At 46.1% G+C, this 13,888-nt stretch overlaps 1 protein-coding gene across 4 annotated transcripts in view; it reads right to left on the bottom strand.

Annotated features, from left to right (window-relative positions):
• NAA50 (N-alpha-acetyltransferase 50, NatE catalytic subunit) overlaps positions 1-13,079 on the bottom strand; it is a 33,309-nt gene extending 20,230 nt beyond the window's left edge. For 2 of the 4 annotated variants that reach the window (XM_040339150.1, XM_040339152.1), the window contains exon 1: positions 12,823-13,075. In XM_040339150.1, coding sequence (XP_040195084.1) covers positions 12,823-12,830 — 8 coding nt within the window. In that variant the 5' untranslated portion in view covers positions 12,831-13,075. Of the gene's footprint in view, positions 1-10,463; positions 10,607-12,822 lie in introns of all 4 variants that reach the window. The other 2 variants (XM_040339147.1, XM_040339148.1) reach the window with 2 other exon arrangements.
• Positions 13,080-13,888: the final 809 nt, after the last annotated feature.

Below are 13,888 nucleotides of genomic sequence, written 5' to 3'. Positions count from 1 at the left end.
CGAGTGTACTGCGCTCGGTATATGCTGGCGCAGTACTCAAACTCGGAGCGGGAAAGCGGGTATCGGCGTATATCGCGCACCCACGATTTTGCCCTGATTTTCAGGACAAAAAAGTGCGCGTTATACGCCAATAAATACGGTACATGAGAAACGTTCAAATTAACCAACGAACATAAAATAAAATAGAACTACAACGCAAAGAAGCCCATTATCCCCACGGGTGCTACTCGGATTCATAGAACAATCTCTTACTAGAAAGTCTACCTATGGTAAAATAGCAGATGTGCGCGACTCTCTCTTTAGGAAGCCCTGCCAAACAATAACACCTCATTAAATGGGAAGGTAGGCTTGGCCATAAAAAGCAAAACAATATCCTCTGCAGTTTCCATCGACTCCGTTCACGAACCACCAGAGCCTCAAGCCGGAGAAAAGTGATTCTCCTCGAAAAGCAAAAATAAAAAAACCTAGCAGGAGACCGTTCGAGACAGCGATAAAAACCAACAGAGCTTCAGAATCCGATTCCACCGACGATCGTTATCCAAGAGGAAGATTATAAAACACACAGAATAAAGAGAAAACAGATTTCTCAGACGGCCTTGGATACCGCACTCGGTCAAGTTTTTATAATTTCCAGGAAAATACTTTATAGACACTTATTAACCACTTCAATACCCGCCCCATTGTCATAGGACGTCCGCAGATGGGATCTCCCATTCTGTGACGGGAGTCATATTACGTCCTCAGCTAGAGGGGGGGCGCACGCCTGCCGTGACACGAAGAAAACAATGCGTGTGCCCGCCGGCCCCGGGATGTACGCCAGGGCACCCGGGATTGCCCGTGACAGAGCAGGAATGTGGATCTGTGTGTGTAAAACACACATCAACGTCCTGTCAGGGGAGAGGAGACAGATCGTGTGGTCCTAGTATATAGGAACACCGATTGGTCACCTCCCCAAGTCAGCCACATCCCCACACAGTTAGAATCACTCCCTAGGGAACACATTTAACCACCCCTCTTGTGTTAACTCCTTCCCTGCCAGCGACATTTATACAGTAATCAGTGCATATTTATAGCACCGATCGCTGGATAATGGTCAAATGTGTCTTATCTGTCTGCCGCAATGTCACAGTCCCGATAAAAATTGCAATCCCTACACTGGCCGCCAATCCTCTCCTCCAATCCCTACACTGGCCGCCAACCCTCTCCTCCAATCCCTACACTGGCCGCCAACCCTCTCCTACAACACTCTCCTCCAACCCCCACACTGGCCGCCAACCCTCTCCTCCAATCCCCACACTGGCCGCCGACCCTCTCCTCCAATCCCCACACTGGCCGCCGACCCTCTCCTCCAACCCCCACACTGGCCGCCAAAACCCTCTACTCCAACCCCCACACTGGCCGCCAAAACCCTCTCCTCCAACCCCCACACTGGCCGCCAAAACCCTCTCCTCCAACCCCCACACTGGCCGCCAAAACCCTCTCCTCCAACCCCCACACTGGCCGCCAAAACCCTCTCCTCCAACCCCCACACTGGCCGCCAAAACCCTCTCCTCCAACCCCCACACTGGCCGCCAAAACCCTCTCCTCCAACCCCCACACTGGCCGCCAAAACCCTCTCCTCCAACCCCCACACTGGCCGCCAAAACCCTCTCCTCCAACCCCCACACTGGCCGCCAAAACCCTCTCCTCCAACCCCCACACTGGCCGCCAAAACCCTCTCCTCCAACCCCCACACTGGCCGCCAAAACCCTCTCCTCCAACCCCCACACTGGCCGCCAAAACCCTCTCCTCCAACCCCCACACTGGCCGCCAAAACCCTCTCCTCCAACCCCCACACTGGCCGCCAACCCTCTCCTCCAACCCCCACACTGACCGCCAACCCTCTCCTCCAATCCCCACACTGGCCGCCAACCCTCTCCTCCAATCCCCACACTGGCCGACAACCCTCTCCTCCAATCCCCACACTGGCTACCAATCGCCCAGCGAATTAAATTCAAAAAAACTAACCACAAGTTACAAAGCCATCCACAATTCTGCCCCGAGCTACATCACTAATCTTGTCTCCAAATATCACCCTCCCATGCTCGTCTCCAGAGCCTCTCCCATCCTCTGGAACTCGTTACCTCAACCTGTCAGGATTTCCCCTACTCTTGCTCCCTGAAAACCTCACCTCTTCAGGGAAGCTTATCACGTCTCCAACTAATCTTTTACAACTTCCATCAGCTCATTCCCCACAGTCACAAACTTCTGTACCACCTGCCCCACCCTATTAGATTGTCAGCTCTTCTGAGCAGGGCCATCTTAATCCTCTTGTATTTTATTGTATTATAACTGTATTGTCTCCCTTTTTTTTATAATGTAAAGCGCTGCGTAAACTGTTGGCGCTATATAAATCTTGAATAATAATAATTCTTCAATTAACCTATTTTGTAAATGCTATGGCCCAGATTCAGAAACAATATACGTCGGCGTATATTGTTATTGTGGCGTATATTGTGTGAATTTACGCGGCGTATCTTCATTCTGTATTTAGAAAGCAAGATACGCTGAAATTTGGCTAAGATACGACTGACGTAAGTCTCTTACGCCGTCGTATCTTAGTTGCATATTTACTCTGGCCGCTAGGTGGCGCTTCCAGAGATTTACGCATTGAATATGCAAATTAGGTAGATACGCCGATTGAGAAACATACGTCCGCCGCATTTTTTTAAGTTGTTTACGTAAGGCTTTTTCCGGCGTAAAGTTACACCTGCTATATGAGGCATAGCCAATGTTAAGTATGGACGTCAGGCCAGCGCCGAATTTTACGGCGTTTACGTAAGTCGTTCGCGAATAGGGCTTTGCGTAAGTTACGTTCACGAAACCAATGAGGCTTTGCGGCGTAATTTGGAGCATGCGCACTGGTATACGTCCACGGACGGCGCATGCGCCATTCGTTAAAAACGTCATTTACGTGGGGGTCACACTGAACATAAAACACGCCCACATCTTCCCATTTTGAATTAGACGGGCTTACGCCGGCCCTCATACGCTACGCCGCCGTAACTTAGGGCGCAAGTTCTTTCTGAATACAGAACCTGCCTCACTAGGTTACGGCGGCGTATCATATGAGATACTTTGTGCGGGCATAGTGTAACGCCAGCCAGCAAGGCGCCACTGAAGCCAGCCAGCCAGCAAGGCGCCACTGAAGCCAGCCAGCCAGCAAGGCGCCACTGAAGCCAGCCAGCAAGCAAGGCACCAGGCGCCACTGAAGCCAGCCAGCAAGCAAGGCGCCACTGAAGCCAACAAGCAAGGCGCCACTGAAGCGTTCAGTGGCGCCTTGCTGGCTGGCTTCAGTGGCGCCTTGCTGGCTGGCGTTACACTATGCCCGCACAAAGTATCTCATATGATACGCCGCTGTAACCTAGTGAGGCAGGTTCTGTATTCAGAAAGAACTTGCGCCCTAAGTTACGGCGGCGTAGCGTATGAGATACTTTGTGTGGGCATAGTGTAACGCCAGCCAGCAAGGTGCCACTGAAGCCAGCCAGCCAGCAAGGCGCCACTGAAGCCAGCCAGCCAGCAAGGCGCCACTGAAGCCAGCCAGCCAGCAAGGCGCCACTGAAGCCAGCCAGCCAGCAAGGCGCCACTGAAGCCAGCCAGCCAGCAAGGCGCCACTGAAGCCAGCCAGCCAGCCACCACTGAAGCCAGCAAGGCGCCACTGAAGCCAGCCAGCCAGCAAGGCGCCACTGAAGCCAGCCAGCCAGCAAGGCGCCACTGAAGCCAGCCAGCCAGCAAGGCGCCACTGAAGCCAGCCAGCCAGCAAGGCGCCACTGAAGCCAGCCAGCCAGCAAGGCGCCACTGAAGCCAGCCAGCCAGCAAGGCGCCACTGAAGCCAGCCAGCCAGCAAGGCGCCACTGAAGCCAGCCAGCCAGCAAGGCGCCACTGAAGCCAGCCAGCCAGCAAGGCGCCACTGAAGCCAGCCAGCCAGCAAGGCGCCACTGAAGCCAGCCAGCAAGGCCCCACTGAAGCCAGCCAGCCAGCAAGGCGCCACTGAAGCCAGCCAGCCAGGCGCCACTGAAGCCAGCCAGCCAGCAAGGCGCCACTGAAGCCAGCCAACCAGCAAGGCGCCAGTATTGCATCGGCACCGAAAAGACTTTATTGGGCGATCCCTAATGCGCATCGCATGTGATGTGCACAGCAATGTGGTGCGTATCACATGAGATATCTGGCATTACAAAAGTGTGAAGCCAGCCACATGAGGAGGCTCAGTGGTTATGTAGGCTGCATCTGTGGAATATAAACTGTGGAAAGGACACCGCTGCAGGATACCAATTTTCACTTAAATTGATATTGTCACACATTTAAAAACAAACAGAACAGAACACACCAAAACAAACACACGGTTCTGAATAATTCCTATGAACGGTTAGGAAAGGTTATGGTTGCTGTTGCAGCATGTCACAAATGACTCATAAAAAACGTTCGGCTCTTGCAATGTGCGAAAAAAAAAAAAAAAGAGCCACTCCCACTTATCTGACTCACACAGCATGAATAAGGACTTTCTACAACAAACCACTGTGAACGCATGTCTGCGATTTACTATCACTCCATAGCAGAGCCTCCGTCAGCCTCATCAACCCCAGAAATAAATTTTCCGGTCTCAAGGAACCCTCTGCTGATAATCACTATATCTACACCTCATAATATATTATTGGAAAGAATTACAGATCGCTACAAAAGATCAATGGGAACTTATCCGAGAGGCTCATCTCCTTCTATAAAACGGATAGGGGTTCACCAGTCTCTATCCGTTATAAAACCCATAGGGTCGCACACCAGCCTTCAGAAACCACACGGCCCTTATCCGACAACCCCATCCCACTACTACATGGAACGCTATCCGGGTAAGCGACGTCGTCCAGATTTTTGTTTTTAAAGGGGTGGTTCCCCCTAAAACAAATTTCTAACAATACATTCGTAAGACCCGTTACACTGCGGGTAGGCTGGCTTTTGTTTTGTTTTTTTAGTACATACCTCGATCTCGGCGTTTCGTCCCTTGGCGGTGGGCGTTCCTAGTTGATTGACGTTCCTCCGACGGGCACATACGTGACGTCACGACTTTCCGAAAGAAGCCGAACGTCGCTGCGCAGGCGCCGTATAGAGCCGACTCTATACGGCGCCTGCGCAATGACGTTCGGCTTCTGTCGGAAAGTCGTGACGCGCAGTATGCGCCCGTCGGAACGTCAATCAACTAGGAACGCCCACCGCCAAGGGACGAAACGCCGAGATCGAGGTATGTACTAAAAAAACAAAAGCCAGCCTACCCGCAGTGTAACGGGTCTTACGAATGTATTGTTAGAAATTTGTTTTAGGGGGAACCACCGCTTTAACCACTTAACCCCCCGGACCATATTGCTGGTCAAAAGACCAGAGAGCTTTTTGCGATTCGGCACTGCGTCGCTTTAACCGACGTGGCTCCCAAACAAAATTGGCGTCCTTTTTTCCCCCCACAAATAGAGCTTTCTTTTGGTGGTATTTGATCATCTCACTCAGGAAACTGTGGGGTTGATTTACTGGAGTGCGCAAAATCTGGTGCAGCTGCGCATGGGAGCCAATCGGCTTCTCACTTCAGCTTGCTCAATGAAGCTTTGACAATAAGAACCTGGAAGCCGATCGGTTCCTATGCGCAGCTGCACCAGATTTTGCCCTCTCCAGTTTTAGTAAATCAATCACCCCCTGTAGCTCCTCCAAGTACAGATATCGCTTCTATCCTTAGCCCAGCTATAGTGTAGTTGGGAGTGAGTAGCAGATTGTACAGGCCAACCCACTAACCCTTCATGGAGCATTCCATAGCCATTCCAAGTGAGCAGTAATTAGGGTCACCCACAAAGCCTTCTACCAGCTGCCACCTATGATTAATTGGCATTCGGGGGTCACCAAGTGTTACTTTCTGATGGGTTTCATGTTAAAGTGTCAGGAGACCTATCATTTAGCTCAGCGCTGGGCTTCGGAATACTTTAACCACCTCAGCCGCGGAAGGATCATTAACCACTTCAATACCGGGCACTTAACCCGCCTTCCTGCCCAAGCCAATTTTTAGCGCTCACTTTTTAAAAATGGCAATTGTGTGGTCGTGCGACGCTGTACATATTTCATATTTTTCATCATTCTGTTCCCACAAATAGAGCTTTCTTTTGGTGGCATTTGATCACCTCTGCGGGTTTTATTTTTTAAATAAAAAAAAAAAAAAAAGCAGAGTTTGGGGAAAAAAAAGGTTTGTTTTTCATAAAATTGTAAAAAAAAAAATATTTTCTCCATCGACGGGCACTGATATGGCGGCACCAATGAGGTGGCACTGGTGGGTACTTATGGGTGGCTCAGGTAGGCAGCACTGCTGGGCGTCACTGACAGGCATTATTAATGGGCACCGATTTGCAGCTGCCTGGGCACTGATTGCATATCCCTGGTGGTCTAGGGTGGCATACCTATTGGGGTTCCTTTGCGGGCATCCGCTGGAGGGCTGCGCTGATAAACAATCAGGAGAGCAGCTGATCGGCTCAACTCTACCCGTGTCTGAGTGAGGAAAGGTCAATAAACGGCTCCTCCTGTTTACATCGTGATCAGCTGTTATTGCACATGGCCGATTACGTGGTAAAGAGCATCTGTCAGAGGCCCTTTACCAAGATCGCCGTGCACGGTGGCGGCTTAAACAACGCCCAGCCAGGAGAACTGAACTACTTCCCGACCATCATTTTGCTATAGGCCGGGAAGTGGTTAATTATTCTAATGATCACACGTGTGGTTTAAACACGGTTTACATTCGCGCGACGTGCGTATGCGTTGGCTTCTGCGTGCAAGCATGGGGTGATGGGGCGCTTTAAATTTCTTTCCCATTTTTACTGTCCCTTTAATTTTTCTCTTTTTTGGATCACTTTTATTGCCGTCATAAGGAATGTAAATATCCCTAGGCAGTGACAGGTACTCTTTATGGGGGGCTCTGGAGTCGATAAGACCCCCAAATGCCTCCTTTGCATGTAAAAAAAGTGCCAAGTTTGGCTGTTTTGAATCCTGATTTCCACATAACTCGGGTAGTGACGGCATGAAGTCACTTCCGGATTACTAGATCGGAAACCCGATCAAAGCAGATCCTGGCTTTATTCGGGTCTCCAGCCAGCGGGTGTAAATGCCGGCTGTTCGCTTAGGCCTCCTGGTGGAACCACAGGAGGAGGGGGGGACGTCCTCTGCTGCTGCCAAGCATAGCCGTATCGGTGGTTACTACAAGAAAGCCAACCGTCGGCTCTTAAAGCCGGTACCGGGGTGATGCCCGCAGTTGCATATCATCTTTACGTTACATCGGCATCAAGGGGTTAAAAGGAAAATTCACCTTTTATAAAAATAAAAAGTATTTTTTTATTTTGTTAACACTGGAGCCTGCAAATCATTGCACCCATGATCAGCAGATCAAGGGTGCAATGCCAGGCTCCTGCAGACCCTCAGTACACAGTCTGCCCTTACCTCATATGGGCGGGCAATCACAGAATCACAGAACTATGGGAGCGCTCGCCATCGGCCCTCGCTGTTCATTGAGAACTACAAGCCGTTGGCCACAATTGTCGATGTACTGGTAGTACATTCATTCACAGAACTCTCTGAATAAATGATGCAGCCATGTGGGCGGAGCCCTGCACGGCCACGCTGTTTTTTTTAAGTTGTGATAGCGGGTGCAGGGAAAATATTCCCCACCTGCTGTCACAAGGGGAGGAGCTAAAACATGTTCCAATGGTGAACCTTTAAAAGTGCAAAAAAAAAAAAAGATACACAAGTTCATGCATCTCTAATGAAACCCACTAAAATAATGTGCATATCGCCCACATATACACACTACTGCTCTGGGACCTCCCAGGTGGCATGACATACATTGGGTACTTCTCAGAAATATAATGTGAATATATATATATATATATATATATATATATATATATATATATATATATATATATACAGTGAGGAAAATAAGTATTTGAACACCCTGCTATTTTGCAAGTTCTCCCACTTGGAAATCATGGAGGGGTCTGAAATTGTCATCGTAGGTGCATGTCCACTGTGAGAGACATAATCAAAAAAAAAAATTCCAGAAATCACAATTTATGATTTTTTAACTATTTATTTGTATGATACAGCTGCAAATAAGTATTTGAACACCTGTCTATCAGCTAGAATTCTGACGCTCAAAGACCTGTTAGTCTGCCTTTAAAATGTCCACCTCCACTCCATTTATTATCCTAAATTAGATGCACCTGTTTGAGGTCATTAGCTGCATAAAGACACCTGTCCACACCATACAATCAGTAAGAATCCAACTACTAACATGGCCAAGACCAAAGAGCTGTCCAAAGACACTAGAGACAAAATTGTACACCTCCACAAGGCTGGAAAGGGCTACGGGGAAATTGCCAAGCAGCTTGGTGAAAAAAGGTCCACTGTTGGAGCAATCATTAGAAAATGGAAGAAACTAAACATGACTGTCAATCTCCCTCGGACTGGGGCTCCATGCAAAATCTCACCTCGTGGGGTCTCAATGATCCTAAGAAAGGTGAGAAATCAGCCCAGGACTACACGGGAGGAGCTGGTCAATGACCTGAAAAGAGCTGGGACCACCGTTTCCAAGGTTACTGTTGGTAATACACTAAGACGTCATGGTTTGAAATCATGCATGGCACGGAAGGTTCCCCTGCTTAAACCAGCACATGTCAAGGCCCGTCTTAAGTTTGCCAATGACCATTTGGATGATCCAGAGGAGTCATGGGAGAAAGTCATGTGGTCAGATGAGACCAAAATAGAACTTTTTGGTCATAATTCCACTAACCGTGTTTGGAGGAAGAAGAATGATGAGTACCATCCCAAGAACACCATCCCTACTGTGAAGCATGGGGGTGGTAGCATCATGCTTTGGGGGTGTTTTTCTGCACATGGGACAGGGCGACTGCACTGTATTAAGGAGAGGATGACCAGGGCCATGTATTGCGAGATTTTGGGCAACAGCCTCCTTCCCTCAGTTAGAGCTTTGAAGATGGGTCGAGGCTGGGTCTTCCAACATGACAATGACCCGAAGCACACAGCCAGGATAACCAAGGAGTGGCTCTGTAAGAAGCATATCAAGGTTCAGGCGTGGCCTAGCCAGTCTCCAGACCTAAACCCAATAGAGAATCTTTGGAGGGAGCTCAAACTCTGTGTTTCTCAGCGACAGCCCAGAAACCTGACTGATCTAGAGAAGATCTGTGTGGAGGAGTGGGCCAAAATCCTTCCTCCAGTGTGTGCAAACCTGGTGAAAAACTACAAGAAACGTTTGACCTCTGTAATTGCAAACAAAGGCTACTGTACCAAATATTAACATTGATTTTCTCAGGTGTTCAAATACTTATTTGCAGCTGTATCATACAAATAAATAGTTAAAAAAATCATACATTGTGATTTCTGGATTTTTTTTTTTTGATTATGTCTCTCACAGTGGACATGCACCTACGATAACAATTTCAGACCCCTCCATGATTTCCAAGTGAGAGAACTTACAAAATAGCAGGGTGTTCAAATACTTATTTTCATCACTAATATATATATATATATATGTGTGTGAAAATATATATATATATATTTTCACATGTCAAATGTCAGGTCCTCCATCTCAATAAAAACTCAAGTGTCGCAAGACTGGAAGCTTCATAACCCTCCCTAAACCATGTCCTGAGCCAGGTACCATCACACCCATCAGATCCTCCCGTGACCCTATCAGAAGGGCACACACCCAAATTAAATCATCAGAAGTCACCTATTAACAGATATAAGGGAAGAACCATCAGCAACTAAAAAGGCATACCTTACCCTCCCCCAATTTTGGATTGCGTAAGGGGGGGGGGGGGGGTATAATAACCCCCCCCCCCCTCATTAGTTTTTATCCACCTGGGTCCCATTGGGGAGATTTCCTTTCCCTTCCTCATCTACTAGCCAAAACAGGAAACGCCTGCAAATTAAGGGAATCCTTTGTCTCTTCCCCAGGTCACCGGGACCAGTGTCCCCACTGGAAGATTTCCCATCTATTACTTTTATGATGACCATTTAAACGTTAGAGAGAGATAGAGATAGAGATATAGAGAGAAAACACGTTCACATCCATGATATTTTTTTCAGCTTCTGCGTATTTGGAAAGGGTGAGGCCTTTTTACCGCAAAACGGTGCCATTTTGTTTTTTTGGGGGTTTAATATACTTCAATGGAGAAGCTGCAGAAAAGCATGGAATGTGTTTTTTTTGCGGCAATTTGTGTTTTGTAATCTGCCCAACAACAAATTGGCCCAAAAATATTTAAAAATGCTATTTTTTTTTTTTTTAAGGCTAGTATCCAATTAATCGTAACAATAATCGGCCAACTAATAGATTATGAAAATAATCGTTAGTTGAAGAATATATACATACACACACACACACACACCTCTCTCTCTGTGAATGTGACTTTTTCCACTGAATATTCTCTGTTGGGGAATCCATCACTGACATGTGGCTCACATGAGGCACAGACAGACAGTATGGTGAATGTCAGATTATCTGCTTCATAAATGATGTCAGAGTCATTACCTGTGTGTGTGTACACATAAAATATCATTGTACATACATTGCATACAGTGATGGAACACATTGTAGAGAACTTCATGCTCTGTATGGATCCGATAAGATCTAGAGACTGTACAGTCTGGACTTTACATCATTATATCAATAATTATAAAATCTATGAATTCTATTCTCACAATACACGGCTCCTCCGCTAATCTAATGTCCCTCTAAAAGGTAAGTGTGTGTGTGAGAGAGATATCTATCTATCACACACACACTCTGTGACTTTTCCATCAGACATGTGACACACATGGGGCAGGGAGATTCACCTACAGAGGAAGTACGGTGAATGTCACATTTCCTGCTTAATTAAAACTACTATGTCTGTATATAAAGAGAATAATAATGGATAAGACAACATATAAAAACTTTTTCTCTCCCTTACTGCATGGAAAGTATCATTTTTTCCCCCCTTCACTTTCTTGTTTTAGCTATCTTTATAAAGCCATAAAAAAAAAAAAAATTATAAATGTTTTTTTTTTATGGCTTTATAAAGATGGCTAAAACCAGAAACTGAAGGGGAAACTTTTTTTTTTTAATAATTTTATATATATATGCCATATATATATATATATTAGAAAAAATTGTATGATGAAAAAAAAAAAAAAAAAAAAGAAATATGGATGCATAAAAGGAAAAAAAAAAAAAAAAAAAAAGAATATCCCCCCCCCCATTTATTTATATATATAATATTAATACAACCAAATAATAATTGTAATATATAAGATGGATGTATACAATCTAAAGATAGACTAAAAAGTGTGTGTGTGTATATATATATATATTAGGGTTGTCCAGATACCGATACCAGTATCGGTATCGGGACCGATACCGAGTATTTGCGCTAGTACTCGTACTCGCGCAAATACTCCCGATACCAAAATAGAATACTTTTTTTTTTGTGACATCGAACACAAATTGGATGGCACTGATAGGTGGCACTGGCATTGATTGAATGGCACTCATAAATGGATGGCACTGATAGGTGGCACTGGCATTGATTGGGTGGCACTGATGAGATGCACTAATAAGCTGCCTCCCTGCACTGATAGGTGGCACTGGCTAGCTGCACTTTTGGGCACTGGCACCGATGAGCTGCACTGACAGTGATCACTCCTTCAATGATATGTAGTTTTCCAGTACCGTATGCTAAAAAACAGCCCCACACCATGATGTACCGGTTCTTCATAATTCTAAAGAAAATATCTTTGGTCTGTATTGTGGTTTGAAAACGGTCACATGACATTAAAAAAAAGTATCGGTATTCGGTATCGGCGACTACTTGAAAAAAAGTATCGGTACTTGTACTCGGTCCTAAAAAAGTGGTATCGGGACAACCCTAATATATATATACACACACACACACACACACACACACACACACACACACACACACACACACACACAAAAAAAACTCTAATGTATGGCTTTATGAAGATATTTTGTTCCTGTGTTTTTTTTTTTTTACAGCAGCCATATAATATTAAAGATATATGGATGAATAACATCTCGAGCCAATAAAAATATAATATATATATATATATATTTTTAGTACTGGAGGTGTGTGTGTGTATATATATATATATTTTTTTTCCCTTCATGTATTTACACACACCCTTTAAAAAAAAAAAAAGATCACCCCATTTTATATATATATAAATCACACATATAAAGACAGTAAAATGTGGATTTTTTTTCCCCCTGTTTCATATAACCAAATAATAATTGTAATATATAAGATGGATGTATACAATCTAGAGATAGACTAAAAAAGGTGTGTGTGTGTGTGTGTGTCTGTATATATATATATATATATATCTCTAATATATGGCTTTATGAAGATATTTTGTTCTCGTTTTTTTTTTTTCTTTTTTTTACAGCCATATAATATTAAAAATAAAAGATATATGGATGAATAAAATCTCGAGCCAACATAATAAAAATATATAATATATATATATATATATATATATATAATATATATATATATATATATATATATATATATATAGAATAGAATCATGTATATACACACACCCTGGAAAATCAATATATATTAGACACACAGTCAGGTGTCCCCCCTCCCAGTACAGAGGACACATTCCTCCCCCCTCTCACATGGTGACCTTGCCCCCCCCTTTCCCCCCCCCCCCCCCCCCCGGTGTCCCGGGTTCTCTCACCCCTTCATGGTGACAGCGGCTCCCCCTCGGTGTCCCGGGCGGTGTGGGGCGGAGTCTCAGTCCCGGTTCACCCCACCCCCCTGCTTCTCTCTCTGGCTCTTCCTCTCTGAGGTAAGCTCGGTATCTCAGTCGGCCGGTGACCCCCCTCCTCCTCCTCCGGACCCGCCACACGTGACCCGGCCGACTCTTCCGAATGGCGCGAAGGGCTCCCCGAGCCGGGAGATGGCTGCACGCATGCGCAGAGCGCGCCCTCCAGTCACGGTAGAGCTGGAAAGCGGCCCGGCGAGCGCTTCCCGCGCCTGCGCTCTGCGGCGGGCCTATCGGAAAGCTGCTGGGCACAGGGTGGGAGGGGCCGAGAGCGGCGCAGGCGCGTTGCTGGCGGGACGTCGGCTGGGTGGAGACTGCGAGCAGGCGTAGCTGCGTGCTCGCGGCCGTGGCGCATGCGTAGGACGTCTGAGTTGTCATTACCTCAGAAGATGTGCTGAGAGAGTCACTGACACTTAGTTATACCACCTCTATAATAATAAAGTATTAATAAAACACCACAATGAAACTTTATTAATTAAAGTCAGTAAAAAATAATAATAAAACACCTTCATAGAACATTACAAATAATAATGATAGTAAAAAAAATCTTTAATGAACATTTATTTATAATAACAATAGAAACAATAATAAAAAACCCAAATAAAATACTGTACCTTAAAGTGGAGGTTCACCGGTAAATTGCTATTTTTACCCTTAGATGGAGGCTCATTTAGTCTAGGGGAATCGGCTAGTTGTTTTAAAATCGAAGCAGTACTTACCGTTTTAGAGAGCGATCTTCTCCGCCGCTTCCGGGTATGGGCTGCCAGACTGGGTGTTCCTTCTTGATTGACAGGCTTCCGATGGTCGCATACATCGCGTCACGAGTAGCCAAAAGAAGCCGAACGTCGGTGCGGCTCTATACGGCGCCTGCGGCGCACCGACGTTGGGCTACTTCCGTCGGAAGCCTGTCAATCAAAATAGGAACGCCCAGTCCCGCAGCCCATACCGAAGCGGCGGAGAAGATCGCTCTCTAAAACGG

Source organism: Rana temporaria, chromosome 2 (genome assembly GCF_905171775.1).
Source record: "Rana temporaria chromosome 2, aRanTem1.1, whole genome shotgun sequence".
NCBI lineage: Eukaryota > Metazoa > Chordata > Amphibia > Anura > Ranidae > Rana > Rana temporaria.
This window is presented reverse-complemented; position numbering and strand designations above follow the sequence as displayed.